The sequence below is a fragment of the Diadema antillarum genome, unplaced genomic scaffold (genome assembly GCF_040938485.1).
Source record: "Diadema antillarum isolate AM-2024a unplaced genomic scaffold, OU_Dant_1.0 seq00000889_RagTag, whole genome shotgun sequence".
NCBI lineage: Eukaryota > Metazoa > Echinodermata > Echinoidea > Diadematoida > Diadematidae > Diadema > Diadema antillarum.
In genome coordinates, this window is record NW_027271753.1 from 1,908,604 (window position 1) to 1,926,506 (window position 17,903).

General features: G+C 41.0%; 1 protein-coding gene across 1 annotated transcript in view; it reads left to right on the forward strand.

Moving 5' to 3' along the window:
• The first annotated feature begins 7,786 nt into the window (after nt 1–7,786).
• Nucleotides 7,787–17,903, forward strand: part of LOC139740860 (uncharacterized) — a 29,548-nt gene continuing 19,431 nt past the window's right edge. Inside the window, exon 1 of the mRNA XM_071651444.1 lies at nt 7,787–7,926. Within this exon, the coding sequence (XP_071507545.1) occupies nt 7,918–7,926 (9 nt within the window). The 5' untranslated portion in view covers nt 7,787–7,917. The remainder of the gene's footprint in view (nt 7,927–17,903) is intronic.

The window sequence follows — 17,903 nt, forward strand, 5'->3', positions numbered from 1 at the left end:
CTGCAATATTGCGTCTTTGTTCATACGTGCATTTTCTTCTTGTTTGCTAAGCGTGAGCACGTATTTGTAATATATGTTATCTTTGTCACCATATTTCCTGGTACATTGTATGACGGATCAATGTGTCTGTGCCGCGGTAACATTGCAATTCTATCTTGAGTTTGTTTATTTTTGGGGTGTGTGTGTGCGTGTGTGTGTGCGTGTATGCGTGTGTGTGTGTGTGTGTGTGTGTGTGTTTTACTATAAAACATTGTTTTTAACGATATGATTTAATATCATTGGCACCAGATATCAATATCAAATGCATCAAAAAGGTACGTGTAGAAATTTTGCATATGTTATATTAGTATATTGATGGGCTTTTTTTTTTCTTGAGTGATCCGCGTCTTACCAGTTCCGTTTTGCAGTATATCACGCTTTTCTGTCGCTATATTTAGCTCTTTGTTTTCTTTGTTTTTTTTTTCAATTTGCAAAGTGTGTATTGTTTTGTTTTGAATTATACTTCATGACCTGTATTTTTTTCCGAATTGTTTAACAATACAACTGACAAATTCTAATATATACTCTGTATTACTTATTTCGTTTTGTTCGATGGAAATAAAGTATGATTGAACTGAATTGGAACATTTTGGCAGCAGAGAATATACCCAACACTTGAATGGTTGAAGTCTTTGTCTTGGTACCACTGTACAGCACCATGAGCGCAAGCAGAGCACCGCTGATATTGCTTGATCATCTTTATACATGTTCATACTTCCTCTTATCGATCTGAAACCGCTGCTAACATGCACGGGATAATGATCAGCGCAAATGAATCACACGACGAAGAAGAAGTATCACCCTGCGATCGAACCATATTTCTCGTCTTGCTCATTTTTAGAAGTACAGCTTCCACTTCACTGCTTTTAGCCAGTCATTTCATGAAGTCATCTATCCAAGCACTGAATCAACCTAGCCTTATAAACGTATGATCTTCAGAATCCTCCGCGTTCACGAAAAAACAGAATTGTAAAGAAAAACCAAAAAAAAAAAAGATAACCAAGCCCCAGAATTAAAGAACAAACGTAAAATAGCAAAGAGAGAGAAAAAATGAATAGATGAATAAGATATGCAAAGTGAAACGATCATTTTTCACATGCACACGAGAACAAGTAAGACTAGAGTATTGTTCCACGTATGTTGTGAGAATAACACTCATCCACGGAGTGACTGCAGACCCAAGATAATCATTATTTTTATGAAGTAGTGATATGCAGGAGCGAATAAATTGGTAAATCTTTTAAATAACAAAATGATCGTGTTGTTTCCGCTAAATAATCTTAATGCAGAGACGCGCAAAGTTATGTTGGGGAATGGACAATAAAATGTCTGCTCCGAAGACTAGAGAGGAACAAACAAAAATCAACAGAGAAAATAAAATGAACAAATAAACCTTAACCTTGCGGTGCATAGTTTGAGTGAAAGTTTGCCCTTACGTTGCTGACCCAAATTCGAATCCTTCCTGTCTGTAAAGAGAAACTTCCTACGTGCCGATGTTAATGCCTTTCTTTCACGTACAGGAAAAGACGCCGGTTAGAAACATAAGCGGATAGGTCACGTGGAACTACTTCCGGTGGAAAGAACTAATCGACGCGAGAAATTAAGCTCATTAAGACTCATCAGGTGTCGTCCTGTAACAAGCGTGGATAGGAGCAGGTTGTTCGCGACTGGTAATTAGGCATATACCGAAAACAAACTTTGGCGTGGGTGATATGAGCGAACAGAGTGGTAATTTACGCCATTATGTCGAAGGAGAATTAAAGCAAAATGTAAAACACCAAAATACATGCGTACAACATGTCCAGTCTCAAGCCGGCTACGATCGAGACCCAAGTTCCTGTTGAACTAACATGAAAGAACAATCTGATACACGATGATATGCAGTTGTGCGGTAATCAAAGTATTCATATACGAGTGATTAAATTGCTCCGAATCTATATGATGATCTCAATCAATATTAGAAATTCAATCAGCATTTTTTCAAAGAGAAGATGATTTCCATTATTGAATTTGCTGATGTAAGATTTTATGCGCCTATTAATCGATTGTCGGTTGAATGATTGTCGTATATTTACTAAACGTTAAAATTCTATTCGCCATATATTGTAACTTCCGGATGGGCTACAAAATCAAGTGGAATTGTTCATACATATCACGTGGCAATCATCGTGAACAGAGAGAGGTTTTTTTTTATTTCTATTAAAAAAATATGTATTTAATGTGTCAATGGTTTATTTCATTCCCTCCTGTATATCGACTTATTTGACTCTTCAAGTCAAATGCAGTCTTGCGCAATAATTCCGTATTTCAAATACTTCATTTTCGAAGATAAATAAGAGTTGATTGCTTGCTGCCCCCATCAGAGAAAAAGGGAGCCACTGAAATACCAGTTACAACCAGGCATCGCAAGGGTATGACGTCATGCTCCACTTCGGAATTACACTCATACTATATAATCATGATAATATTGATGATTAAATTGAACGCGACGTTTACAATGTCACGTATTACGCAATCTTTCCGTCGATAGGCACCTTTACATAGTCCACCAATGAGAGTGCATCATTCATAATTCTATCACCTGAAATGGTTCTTTACTCTTTATTGGTGTCACTTGGGAGCCTAACATGGAAAGAGGGGTGGGCAATATTTCTAAATCCGGGTTGGAAAGTTACTGCAAGAATGTCTCACCAGGGAGGTGGGTCAAACCAATAGAACCACGTCAACTCTACAGAAAAGTGCAACGAAGTGTTGGGTGACGTGAAAGATAAATATTATATAGCTTCGCGTGAATGTGCGACTTGTCACAGTCATTTGCCATTGGCAAGGAACGATTTAATGTGTTGTGTTATCGCTTTGAAATAACTTTGAAACATTTCTGGACAGTGTTGCTCAACACCAACCAAGCCCTTCGTCCAACCAAGCGGTCCAGCCAATCTAGAATCTTGAGTGCCATCAAAGCATCGACGTAGATCTGACGTAGAATTCGCTGCTCCTCCTTCGGGGAATAAGGATCACGCACATTCGGATCTCCGCATTGTACCATCATCTATATTCCGTGTCCTCGTTGAGTCTTGGCACCACGCTTCAAGTTCAGGATATCAAACTGTCGGTGAGTAGGAACCAATTTGATCAAATCCCTTAACCACTGAAATGATTTTTTGTTCGGAGATCGTTTGACGCTCGTATAGAACGGGAACATGACCGTAAAAGGCAGAGTAATGTGTTGGCTAACAAGTTATTTGGAATAACTTTCGTAATCTCTTTCTTAAGTCTTTTAAAGACGCTTATGGACAATCGATGAATCATCATGAATTCCACATCATGTACAAAATAATAATTATTCTCTGATAATCATTAAATGTGATAGTCATGACGGGAAGATTTGTGGAATCATACTCTCGCGCGTGCATGCATATGGTCGAGTTTCCGAGAATTCAACATTTGAATATGATTTCTAATGATTGAAAATTGGTATGATATTAAAGGAACGAACCCCCCCCCCAAAAAAAAAAAAGAATACGCCTTTTGGTTTTCTGTTTCTTATTTCGTTGAATTCACACACATTATATGCTTCGTATGAAGATGCGTTTCTTTTGGTGTATGTGTGTGTGTGTGGGGGGGGGGGGGGGATGGGTGTTTGGTCGTAATACCCGACAGGTCTCGTCCTTGTATAAAGATGACAGGTATGAGTTAAGTTGGTGGGGTTTTTTTAAGTCATCTTCTTCCCCAACACCCCACCCCAGTATTCTCTTCGACCTTGCAGAGTTAACATAAAATGGTTTCATTTTTAGAGACTAAACCCTTTAACATTAATTTGCAAACATGACTGAAATATGTGAGCCAGATGGAATTTGATTATACCTGAGTGCTGTAAACTTTGGAGAAGCTTTGATTGATTTGAAGCTTGTTTTATATCTTCTTTAAAACGCGCATGAAAGAAGAAAAAATGGCAATGTCTTTAACTATGTCCCGAAAAGTTAATCGTTCAATTATAATTCAAATTATCATTGCCTACGTTAAATTTCCTTAAAGTCTTTTATTTCCTTATACAGCAGCAAATCCCCTCAATATGTTCTTCAAAGAACAAGGGATTTTACCTATACAACTGCATGACCTGACACAACGATAACAAAGGTTGGGGGAAACCCAAATCTCTACTTCTTCTCCTCCTGGAATTACCCTTCTTCATGAAATCCAAGTGAATTCCAAAAGCCACTTCCAGGGAAAGAATTTATGTCAAACTGAAATGATTACATTTTGTCCTTTGTCAGCATATAATGACTTATCATTTTTTGATACGACACGTTACAGACACGAGTAGAGTCATAATTATGTGTGCCTCTATAATTATACATCTTCTGTCATGACTCTGTGTGTGTGCGCGCGTGTTTGTATGTGTGTGTGTGTGTGTGTGTGTGTGTGTGTGTGTGTGTGTGTGTGTATGTGTGTATTGGTACACGTAGGGATGTGTATATCAAAGGGGTGTTCAAATCTGTGTGTGTTGACATGTGACCTTTACCATACTGCCAACTGAATGGGAGTGGATTGATCATGTAGGATTAAATTTCTGTAAGGTCGTCTCTTTAAAGCTTGTGATACGAATCTCATGGAGTGTCCTCTGTCAACTGTCTGTGGTGGCGTTTTGACTTGACTTGATTTTTACTTAGAACACTTTTTCCCCCGCTAAAATGGGTTGTTTACTTCTTGGTATTGTCCTGCTATGAAATTTGTGGCTATATCCTGAATTCACGTTGTCCATTTAATCTTTTGAACCCTGGCATTCTAACTTAACATGATCTCTTATCCATGGCTTTTTATCTTGCAGTGTTCTGATCACTGTACCTAATCAGCGGAACGCGTTCTCGATATCAGTTTGGTTCAAAATTATTTGGCGAAATTGTTTGTTTGTTTGTTCATTTGTTTTTGGAAAAGACTTCGATCAAGAAACAACTTGTTGTTAGATTCCATCCTTGTTCATTTGTCAGAACTTATTTCCTTATGCTGCATTTTGAGAAGTAACTCAAAGAGGAAAGTTTGTATGCCAAAATAGCCGGATGGTTTATGGTAATCCAATCATAATGAAGCCCCTTTACACACTGTTTCATGGCGAGTATTACGCAGAAAGGTTGGTTTCTGGCGTCGCGAAACATCGTAAGCTATCTAGAAATTCAACACACACTTGACGATTCTTCGAAGGAATACGTCGAACTGCAGGACGAAACTGATAAGAGTTAAACCAACGTTTGAGCCATAAAGACTTACCACTATCAGTGGGCTTCCCATTAATACGTATTCAGTTGATCGATCCCATCCGATCATTGAATAGTTTTATTTCTTGAATGGCACCAATGGAGTTACACTTGCTTGTGGTGGATTCTCAGTGAAGTGTATACTTTAACGCAAAAAAAAAAGAAGAAACTTAGACAGATATTCCTGAATTTTGTCCAGTATGAATGGAATTCATTTAGAGTGAATATGCTCATGTCAGGGACTAGAAATGATTGAAAGAATTGAAATCTAATATATAGTTACTGTTATTACTAGTTACCTTCTTTATGATGAGATATTTTAGTCATCTGTGTTCCCGAGGGAGATTAGAGATGGGGGAAAGTATCTTTTAATAATGTCGAGATGGGTCTCCGAAGGTCGTATGCGAAATGTTACCACAGGAGAGGGTGCTTCCCACCTCCCTGGTTTTCCCCACCTCCCTGCTGCAACTGTGGGAAGTCTTGTGTCATTGCAATGTGGTTTTCAGTCCTGTAGTGGGTTAAAGAGAGAATATCAGATAATTGGGGGGGGGGAAGAAGAAAATAGTTTATGGGGACAGGGCTTGACGTGATGCAATGATAGATACCATTGCTCATGGGTGTAACCATCACATATTACGCGCATGAGACAATCTCCTTGGTCCGAGACTTCCCCGCTCCTCTCTCCTCTACCGATCTTATACCAAAAGAAAGAGGGTATATAAGTTCCTAAGCACCGAGGTGTGACACCTCTCCCTGTTCCGAGCTTCTCTTTCATGGAAGCTATCGTGGCATGATCTGTGCACTTTGGAACGTTCAGTTTATGACAAGATATAATTATCAGTCAAACAGCGGAGTTAAACATGAACACTCGTCTTCAAAATGGAGTTTGAACGAGACCGAGTGGGTAATCTTTTATCTGGCCAGTTCCGAATAGTACGTGATCATGATCACCTGACTTTGACTTGATGACGTCATCAGAGCCCCACGCGTCCACAGGTGTTTGGCAATGAGCATGCGTTTAGGCCCCGTATTTGGTACTCCCCCTCCAATAGTACAATGGTGTACCATTCACAGAATGATTCGATTCAAGTGACTGTAATTATCCTATCATAATGCATTACATCCATGGTTTATCCACCCGTTCTTTATCAAAACTCGGTCTTACCATGTTACGTCATTTCTATCTCGGGAAATGCAATGATTATTTAACTTCTTTAGAGGGAAATAGTTTTCGACTGTTTTTTGTTTTTGTTTTTGTTTTGTTTTTTTGTTTTGTTTTTTTGCTGCTGCAACCGGGCTAGAAGAGGGTTCCATTTGATACCAAGGATCCTGAATTTTGAGCATAAGAATGACATCAATCTATCTATAATAGATGCGGGCCTGATTTAGGGGTATATGTACTATAATGATAATTATCAATTATATATATATATGTATATATGAAAGCATGAGTTTATTCTACTCAATGGCGTCCTACGCCTTCTTCAGTAGTCTCGACAAAAAAGAAGAAGGCGTATAGGACGTCGAAAATTTGATTCGGATATACTCACGCTTCATTGGCTAAAAATTAATTACCAGTAGTGAGTTTGTTTCTTCATTTCTTTGTGGAGCCAATACGTGAAATCTCTCTCTCTCTCTCTCTCTCTCTCTCTCTCTCTATATATATATATATATATATATATATATATATATATATATATATATATTACAGAGAGAGAAAGAGAGTATATGAATTATGTTTATCCAAATGTCTTAAGAATGTGCGTTTGGAAGACAATTATTTGAACATGCATAAAACTAGATCGGAGCTAAATTAGCCACGAGGGAAAGAGTATATTAATCATCATCTATAACCAGGTGGAGGTGTTATATAGGTTCTGTCTCATCTTCCAGACACGCACACCCATGCCACGCAAAAATCTACCCAAACTTTTCCGAGTCTCTCCTCCCTTCTCTCCCTCTCTCCCGCCTCCTCCTTCTCTCTCCATTCCTCCCTCTATCTCTGTCTCTCTGCATTAGTATTTTTCATTGAATCAATCCCCCCCCCCCTCCTTCCGCCAGAGGCTGATCGAAGTTCATTGTTCCATATGGAAAGCAAACTATCTCATTTCCCTAAAGAACTCAAATTGAATGCTGGAAGTGTTTGTATACCTCCTTTGTCAGAATTCATCAAAAGAACGAAGGGTGGGCGACTGAAAAGCTCCCTAGCTAGAGCCGCGATCATTCATGCGCTGTATTTTCCGCTGAGTGTTCGGGGAAAAATACACACAAGAGAAAAAGTTTGCAGTGTGCTTGTCGGAAAAGTTGGGTACTTGGGAAGTAAATTTCAATCCTTTTGGGATAATAAGTGAACACGCGCGAGTGCGCATTTTTGAATAGTCATGATAAGCCAAGAGAGTGAACACGTTTCCACCAATGTCTAAGGAACTTCCACCATGTTCCGCAATTTCATGGAAAATTCTGATGAGATGTCAGTTTGGAGTTGGAACATTTGATATGATCGGCACGTGTTCTTTCGGTTCAGTTCTGTATGGGAATAGTCAAAGTCAACTCAAATCTCATCGCTACACCTTGCCGGTTTGCGGACATTCCTTTATAACACAGCCCACAGCTGACTCTTTATCGCATGCAGCAGGTAAGGCGAATCTACACGAATTCTCTAATTGATAGGGCTGATTATCGACGTCAAACGTTTATCGTATAGATGTATAGATACACCTGCGACTAGATGTATAACACATTAAATTTGATTGCTTGCGAGTTTGGTAACGTCAGTTGTACCGTATAGGCGCTCTTGCATGTAGTAGGCACAGTCATGTTCGGCTGGAACTCATGTTAGCACACGAGGACCGGGGTGACAACGTAACGTTTGCCTTGTGTGAAGAGGTACTTTTACAATCCAGTTTGCACTCCTTCTAAGAGTGCGTTACAATATGATACAGAAAGTACAAGATAATCATAAGTCAGTATAACTAAACATTATGTCGAGTTTTTTTATCTCTCTCTTTCTTCTGTTCACAAAATCGTGCCAAATGATTGGTTGTTCAATTTCTCTCACAATAGCGAGTCATTTTCTGCGAACTTGTTGCCAAGCAAACAGTGTTTGGTCCATGCGCGGAGGAAAGAAAACACAAAAAACCAAACTTGATGCCAAACATTGCCGAATAACAGACAAGTTCTACAGCACGTTAGAATGTTGGCCGTGTTGATAAGTGCATCGACCCTACCTGTCAGTCCTCTGGAGTCATTCATGATGCAGATAAGGGCAACACAGATTCCATTCTAAACTTGCAATTTTGAGAATGGCGCCATAACGGGACGGGAGCCACAAGGTCGTCTGCCTGGTCGGGATTAGCAAGGGGCCATAGTGTCTCCATGATATTTTGGGCGCCAACCAACTTTTGTACCTGGGGAAAGCGAGTAGACAGTCGTCTGCAGATTGGCGCGCTAGAAGTGTTATTGTTTTTGCATTTGAATTAAAATGCAAAAACTCGGTACTGACCAACTTAGCAGTACTCAGAGCGAATAATAGGAGTACTTACGTCATTTTTTTTTTTAATTGGAAGTACAAATGTTGGTTCAGGAATGCTCCAAAGTATTGTAACATGCAGCAATCCATTGGTTACAACAGATGACGGCGGTCAGCATCCGGATGAGGGATGAGATGAGAACTGCGCACGCGCGCTTCTAAAGATTCAGCGAATGAGAACAGCGCGTTATATCAAGCTTAACGAACGCAAGGAATAACGTTTAGATGTGATTTGTATGGTTTAGAGATTATGGAATTTAAAAGTAATAATTACACCATTATACTGGTGGTAAATACAATTTGCTGTTACTGCTATGATAAAGAGTGAGCGCTGAAGGTTTCATTCAGGAATGTGCTGGGTATTTTGAGTAAAGCGTTTCAGAAACGGTATACGGAGGAACAATCCCAATCATTGTCTGAAGCGTGAAGTTCATATCTAGGAAAGAACTAAACCCTATACACACTTGTGTATGGTGGGATTAGAGGAAAATCCGTTTAGTAAGCAAGTCAACACGGACTCGAAAAAGACACTCGCTCACAGAGACCAGAGAATTATAGAGTCACCTCATCTAATTAACATAATAATAGATGGTGAGGACCGAAATTGCTGCTTTGAGATAACATAAAAACCGGACTACATGTATGTCATAACGTTCTTATTATTGTTCAGAATGAATACATGCATACACGGTTCTGTATGTTTGACTTTCATTTTTCTGTCAAGGAAAGTCGAGTATTGAGTGGAGTTTGTTTCCCTTTAAACTCCGTTTGGCTGTCAAAAAACTCTCCAAAAGAATCGGCTGGCACTGCGCAACAGTGGACTAGTTTGACTTGTTCGGAGGCGCCAGTGTAAGGACATGCAGGCGGTGCTGTCATAGTACATGTCCAAAAAGGCATTCATGATGATTGGCAAATTTGCGAGTGAAAGAAAGATCGAGTATATTAGGTAGAGATTTGCAAGCCTGGCGAAGAAAAAAACAACAAGTCAAGAAGAGAAAAGTGAACGAGGCGACAATAGCTAGGAAAAGTTAGGAAAACAAACTTGTCAGGTTCCCGCGCGACCAGTTAAAATGCAAAACTTGATAGTCCAAAATATTGTTGAATGGACAATAAAGTTATCTTTAAGATGTTTGGTTGGCGTTACAAAACTTTTTGGATGGTTCACTAAATGTCAGTGGTTGCATATGTGACCATGTCAAAAAGTTTTGTCAGAAATGTCTATGTATTATTTCGTTCATATCAGCTTTCTTGGAAAAAATAATGAAAACGTTTCAGATGCCTGACCTTTACAGGAATATTATATAAAAGCACATTCTAACCACGCATTAAGCTTTAAAGGAGGTGATATGTTTGAAAAGAATGAAAGCACTTCAATTTCACGAACACTACCAGTGTAGACTTAACTACTCAATCGGGCTCATTGTTTGCTAAAAAACTCCTTCCAAAATGAATTAATTGGTTACTTTATTTTCTCAATATTTCGCAGAGTGTTTTTAATCTTGACACATGTAGGAACTTAGTACATCATCGGCCACTCATTATACGATCATTTCATCTACTATAAATATCTAATTAATGTTGGAGAGATGAAAGAACAAGTAATCACTGTGATCATTTTTGGAGGAAATGATACGTGATTTTGTTAGTTCTCCCATGCACTCACTCAAACACACGCACGTTGTACACATAGAACAACCGAGTTTCAGTCATACTTGAAATGAATGAAATTCATTTCTTTTAATTCACCTTGAATATCGAGAGTATCTGACATTGAATTGTCTGATTCACAGAAAAAGCCAACATTTCGAAACTTGTTTTACACAAGAATTCGCAATATTCTCCTACATCTCCATGACACAGAAGTGACAAGCTACGAGCTTTGTAGTACAAAGTTTGTAACTGATTCGGTAACATTATACTTGTACACAGAAAGTGCAGTTTGAACTTCACATTCCGTCATATCCGGTAATCCCATACGCCACAGTGAGCCTGAGGCTGTGATCTTACTGGATATCAATGACGCAACATTGCGCATGTGACACACTCGACGCAACGTATAGTGTATAGTTATCAAAGAGCCAGAGAAATATACATACTCACTGTAATGTATAAATATTTCTGTGCTCAGAGCTAGCAGGCCCAATTTGTGCGCTTTTACCTCTTTGGTTTAACCATGGAGCTCTGTAGCTCTTTGACTATAGATCTACTGACTAATAGACTTTCGACGAAATCGAACCACTCCACTTTGAAGTACGAGATCCGCCGCCACCTGATTATGCGCATCGTATACTGAGTAGGCCTATATTCAGATGTCTCGAAAATGACGATTGCGTAATAATGCATCGTCACTGAGAAAATAACGGTTATTGTTTCCCTTATTCCGGTCTTATATTCTAGGGCTGATTCGCCTTTTCAGACAGAAACGTCTTGTATAAACGCCATTGATGAGAAGCAGCATACTTCGAGCGTGCATAATTTCGTATCTTTTGACTGGAAGTTACCGATTCGCTCTCTGTCGTTCACACATGTGACCTTGTCTATAAGACATACATATCCGCTTCCGTGTAGGCCTATTTTGTCTCTTTTTACTGTGGAAAAATGTGCGGAAAATGTGGAAATACAATATCACAACTGCACATGTGCTTTGCCCCGGCTTTTTTGGCGGCGGTGATCGTATTAAAGGTCAAGGCAGCGAAGAATGTTTAAATGTTGGTTTTTTTTTTGTGATACTCTTGACATAGAGAAAGGCATGCATTGTGTAGTAGGCCTATGTTCAGCTTGAGCTCGGAGTTTTCGAACAACGACAGGACATGCATAGTAGGGCTAGATCAGGCGAGCAACCACGTTCTGATCATTAGAATGTCAGCCATCTGCCGATTGGAATCATTGGATATCGCTATTCTCCCGTTGATCCATGCCAAATTTACATCTATATCGTGTAGAGACTTTCTCACGAAGCGCACATTGTGGCCGATCTTCCCCGTCCGAAACTCTCTGGCCAATGTTCGAGAATGTAGATCAGCTTATAATAATGATACTTTGTATAGTTAGATGTGTGTATCGGACAGTATGCATTCAAGATGGTGTTTTCGCTTCCTGACGCACCCGTAACGCACTCCTCTAATAACCGATGCTGCTGCAGTGTGAAGATCAGCGAACACCTATAATGTTAACCATGGTCAGAGGAAATATTACATAGCGCTAGTACGAGCACATGAGATACCGTTACATTCAGGGTGCATGAAAATAAGCTTGCTCCATTCGCGAAACATGAGATATTGTTCTCAGATAATTTACAGGAACATATTGGTTAAAATAAATAACAGATCTTTAAAAAGATTGAACAGAAACTTATGACAGGTCGAATGTCACCTGGATATAAATTATGAAAGGGCTCCCGTCTGAACGTAACTATTAGTTACGTTCAGACGGGAGCCCTTAACCTCGAAGTTAGGAAACTTCGAGGTTAGAGCTTGTAGTTAGGGACCGTGAAGACGCACTCGTAGTTAGCAAACCTCGAGGTTTGCTCGATGTTTCGAGCCACGAGAAATCTTATGGTTAGCGCTCTAACCACGAGCCGCGGGGGGTCCCCACTCGTAGTTAAGCACCGTGTGGACACAAAAAACAACGAACTCGAAGTTAAGAGTGACCTCGCCGTAAACTCCAGCCCCCACAATTTCCCTCTGCTTCCGGGTCAACCTCCCAAACGTACACCACAAATACACTACACGTGAAAACCCTATGACGCACGACACAACAACATCATCTTTTCTTCCCATGCTCTTGATCTCTGAAACTGAAAGCGTCGAACTCGCTACTGTATTCTATATTCTTCGACGCTAAAAAAAAAAAAAAAAATGTTTTCGACGAATATCTTCATAAAGGCATAAAGTCATCAGTGCAGTGCTATCTCTGCAGTGTAAGCGAGTCCGACAGGGTTGGACTAAAGAATAAATAGACGCTTTGTTAGATGTGTGGGCTGAAACTTCCGGTTTTGTGGTTTTAACATCGAGTGGGACCCACTCGTAGTTACGGGGGGCAGAAGCTAAACCTCGAGGTTTCGTAACCTCGAGGTTAAGATTCGTCGTGTGGACACACGTCGTAGTTAGGGGCCAAGAGCTAAACCTCGAGGTTTCCTAACCTCGAGGTTAGGACCTGCCGTCTGAACGTAACTTATGTCTCACAATCAGAACTTCAAAGTACTTATCAAGTGACAGGGCCATCTTAATCGGGGATATCAACACTAACTTGCAGACTCAGAAATACCATGTCATATCAAGGAGGTATACTGATAGGCAAACTTAGTACCTCCTTGGTCATATCAACTTCAGTGAAGAATACAACTCCCTGTTTCATGAATACAACTCCCTGTGTCATGAATACAACTCCCTGTGTCATGAATACAACTCCCTGTTTCATGAATACAATCCCTGTGTCATGAATAAAAATCCATGTGTCATGAAAACAACTCCATGTGTCATGAATACAACTCCCTGTGTCATGAATACAACCTCCTGTGTCATGAATACAACCTCCTGTGTCATGAATACAACCTCCTGTGTCATGAATACAACTCCCTGTGTCATGAATACAACTCCCTGTGTCATGAATATGCATGTCTCAGTCAGACCTACGTTCAGTTTGCATATCTTCCTATAAGATGAGATAAAAGTTGACAGTTTACCCACGTAGCACGTGAAGGGAATGCTTTTGCAAAGATGACGTCACAATCGTGTGACATACAACGAGTTTTTCTACGTGTCATCAGATCCCCATGCAGATATCTCCCCAGTACACACTGTATTGGGTTGTGACAATCTCTCCTACCCCTATCTTACTACCTAGCGCATTTCATTATTTGCGTGTATGATATTGCGTATCTTTTTATTTCTTTTTTATTTCATGAAGTGCACATTAAAAAAAAAAGCTGCTGATAACTGCTTATCCAATAGTAGCGAGCCAAGAGCGTAGATTGGAGTCAGAAGGACCTTGCTTGGGCGTCCGACGTTATCAGAATCTTTGTCAGAGGCAAAAATGACAAACATCAAAGGTCTCTGACGAAGCTTCTGCTAGGATCAAATGCTCTACATGGCCCATGGAGGGTTCACCTCCCTGATTCTATTCATGAAGTTTTACATGTCAAAATTGCCAAGAATCAGTAAAGTACCAAATGTCATTTACTATCAGAGATCGCTTTTACTGTGTAAAATACCCGGTGTCACAACTGAATGACAAAGTGCATTTTATCGACGTAAATATGCACAGATTATTCAGGGGCGTCACCAGCTTTTTTTCAAGGGGGGTGCGTTTTGACCCTAATGTAACGAGATTTTTTTTTTTTTTTTTTTTTTTTGGACAGACATTTGGAATATGGGAAGCTCTCAATCCCAGACTTTTACAGTTGTTGAGGGAAACCAAGCGGGGAAAGGGCACCGGCGTAGCTAGGATTTCATCTTTTACAGTCCAAAAACTACCATTTGGAGCTATATTTTTTTCGCTTTGGAAATAAAGGGGGGAGGGCGCACCGGGCGCAGCTGCCTGCAATTACTGGCAGCAACATAAGGAGAAAGGCATAACAATTAAATGCGAGCGAGCGCAGAGAGCGAGGTTGAATATTTTGACATTTTACAGTAAAAAAAAAAACCCTGCCGTTTGTTGCTATATTTTTTTGCTTTGGAAATAAAGGGAGGGGGCGCACCGGGCGGAACTGCTGGCAATTACTGGCAGCAACATCTGGTGAATTGCATAACGATTAAATGCCAGCGAGCTTGAAAATTTTACATTTTACAGTCCAAAAGCTGCCGTTCTTAGCCATATTTTTTCGCTTTGGAAATCAAGGGAGGGGGTCGCACCGGGCGGAACTGCTGGCAATTACTGGCAGCAACATCAGGTGAATTGCATAACGATTAAATGCGAGCGATCGAAGAGAGCGAGCTTGAAAATTTTACATTTTAAAGTCCAAAAACTGCCGTTCTTAACCATATTTTCTCGCTTTGGAAATTAAGGGAGGGGGGTGCACCGGGCGGAACTGCTGGCAATTACTGGCAGCAACATCAGGTGAATTGCATAACGATTAAATGCCAGCGAGCTTGAAAATTTTACATTTTACAGTCCAAAAACTGCCGTTCTTAGCCATATTTTTTCGCTTTGGAAATTAAGGGGGGGGTGGAGCGCATGCCACCGGGCGCAACTGCATGCTGGCAATTACTGGCAGGAACATCAGGTGAATTGCATAACGATTCAATGCGAGCGAGCGAAGAGAGCGAGCTTGAAAATTTTGACATTTTACAGTAGAAAAACTGCCGTTTGTAGCTATATTTTTCGCTTTGGAAATTAAGGGGGGGGGGCGCACCGGGCGCAACTGGACGATTACTGGCAGTATACATCAGGGGAATTGCATAAAGATTAAATGCGACCGAGCTTGAAAATTTTGACATTTTACAGTCCCCAAACTGCCGTTTGATGCTATATCTTTTTTTGCTTTCGAAATTGAGGGGGCGCACCGGGCGCAACTGCTGGCAATCACTGGCAGCAATATTAGGAGAATTTAAATGCGAGCGAGCGGAGCGAGCGAGCTTGAAAATTGTGACATTTTACAGTAGAAAAACTGCCGTTAGTAGCTATATTTTTTCGCTTTGGAAATTAAGGGGGGGGGTGCGCCGGGCGCAACTGCAGACAATTACTGGCAGTAACATCAGGGGAATTGCATAAAGATTAAATGCGAGCGAGGGAAGAGGCAATTACTGGCACTGGCAGCAACATCAGGTGATTTGCATAACGATTCAATGCGAGCGAGCGAAGAGAGCGAGCGAAGACAGCGAGCTTGACAATTTTGACATTTTACAGTAGAAAACTGCCGTTTGTAGCTATATTTTTTCGCATTCGAAATTAAGGGGGGGGGGCGCACCGGGCGGAACTGCTGGCAATTACTGGCAGCAACATCAGGTGAATTGCATAACGATTAAATGCGAGCGAGCTTGAAAATTTTACATTTTACAGTCCAAAAACTGCCGTTCTTAGCCATATTTTTTCGCTTTGGAAATTAAGGGGGGGGGGTGGAGCGCATGCCACCGGGCGCAACTGCATGCTGGCACATGCTGGCAATTACTGGCAGCAACATCAGGTGAATTGCATAACGATTCAATGCGAGCGAGCGAAGAGAGCGAGCTTGAAAATTTAGACATTTTACAGTAGAAAAACTGCCGTTTGTAGCTATATTTTTTCGCTTTGGAAATTAAGGGAAGGGGCGCACCGGGCGGAACTGCTGGCAATTACTGGCAGCAACATCAGGTGAATTGCATAACGATTAAATGCGAGCGAGCTTGACAATTTTGACATTTTACAGTCCAAAAACTGCCGTTCTTAGCCATATTTTCTCGCTTTGGAAATTAAGGGGGGGGGGTGGAGCGCATGCCACCGGGCGCAACTGCTGGCAATTACTGGCACTGGCAGCAACATCAGGTGATTTGCATAACGATTCAATGCGAGCGAGCGAAGAGAGCGAGCGAAGAGAGCGAGCTTGAAAATTTTGCCATTTTACAGTAGAAAAACTGCCGTTTGTAGCTATATTTTTTCGCTTTCGAAATTAAGGGGGGCGCACCGGGCGCAACTGCAGACAATTACTGGCAGTAACATCAGGCGAATTGCATAAAGATTAAATGCGAGCGAGCGAAGAGAGCGAGCTTGAAAATTTAACATTTTACAGTCCAAAAACTGCCGTTCTTAGCCATAGTTTTTTCGCTTTGGAAATTAAGGGATGGGGCGCACCGGGCGGAACTGCTGGCAATTATTGGAAGCAATATCAGGTGAATTGCATAACGATTAAATGCGAGCGAGCTTTACAGATTTTACAGTCCCAAAACTGCCGTTCCTAGCCATATCTTTTCGCTTTGGAAATTAAGGAGGGGGGTGGAGCGCATGCCACCGGGCGCAACTGCTGTCAATTACTGGCAGCAACATCAGGTGAATTGCATAACGATTCAATGCGAGCGAGCGAAGAGAGCGAGCTTGAAAATTTTGACATTTTACACTAGAAAAACTGCTATTTGTAGCTATATTTTTTCGCTTTGGAAATTAAGGGGGGGGGGGGGTACCGGGCGCAACTGGACGATTACTGGCAGTATACATCAGGGGAATTGCATAAAGATTAAGTGCGACCGAGCTTGAAAATTTTGACATTTTACAGTCCCCAAACTGCCGTTTGATGCTATATCTTTTTTTTGCTTTCGAAATTGAGGGGGCGCACCGGGCGCAACTGCTGGCAATCACTGGCAGCAATATTAGGAGAATTTAAATGCGAGCGAGCGGAGCGAGCGAGCTTGAAAATTGTGACATTTTACAGTCCCCCAACTGTCGTTTGTAGCTATATTTGTCGCAGTAAGGGGGGGGGGGGGGCGCACCGGGTGGAACTGCCGGCAATTACTGGCAGCAACTTCAGGAGAATGACATTACGACTAAATGCCAGCGAGCGAGCTTGAAAATTTTGACATTTTACAGTCCAAAAACTGCCGTTTGTAGCTATACTTTTTCGCTTTGGAAATTAAGAGGGGGCGGGGGGGGGGGGGACGCCCGGTGCGCCCCTCCCCCTGGATCCGCCACTGGTAGTCAAGGGTGTCGGTTTATGTTCATGACTGGGGGAGGTATGACCAGCGAGGTGGCGTCGAAGTGACCAAGTATGGGAAGGATGTCCAAAATCTATTTATATAGTCAACACTGTATAGAATACACTTGCACTAGTAGATAATTATGTATAAAATCAGTGCTGCCAGAACCAGGGGTGCGAATTGCTTTTGCCCACGATTTTTTTTTTGTCCCCGATGCAAAATTTCAAAAAAATAAATAAATAGATAAAAAATACAGTGTAATAATCATTTAGTGTCCGGCGTTGAGGTCGCTCGCAGACTGAAGGTTTTTTTTTCTTTTTTTCTTTTTTTTTTTTTTAGGGTCTGAAGGGGGGTGCGTTCGCACCCAACGCACCCCCCCTGGTGACGCCCATGTTATTCAGTGTTTTAGTTCATAGTAGCCATGACAGAAATTGTGGGCGTACACACTTGGCATACATAATTAGTACCATGTTGGACTCG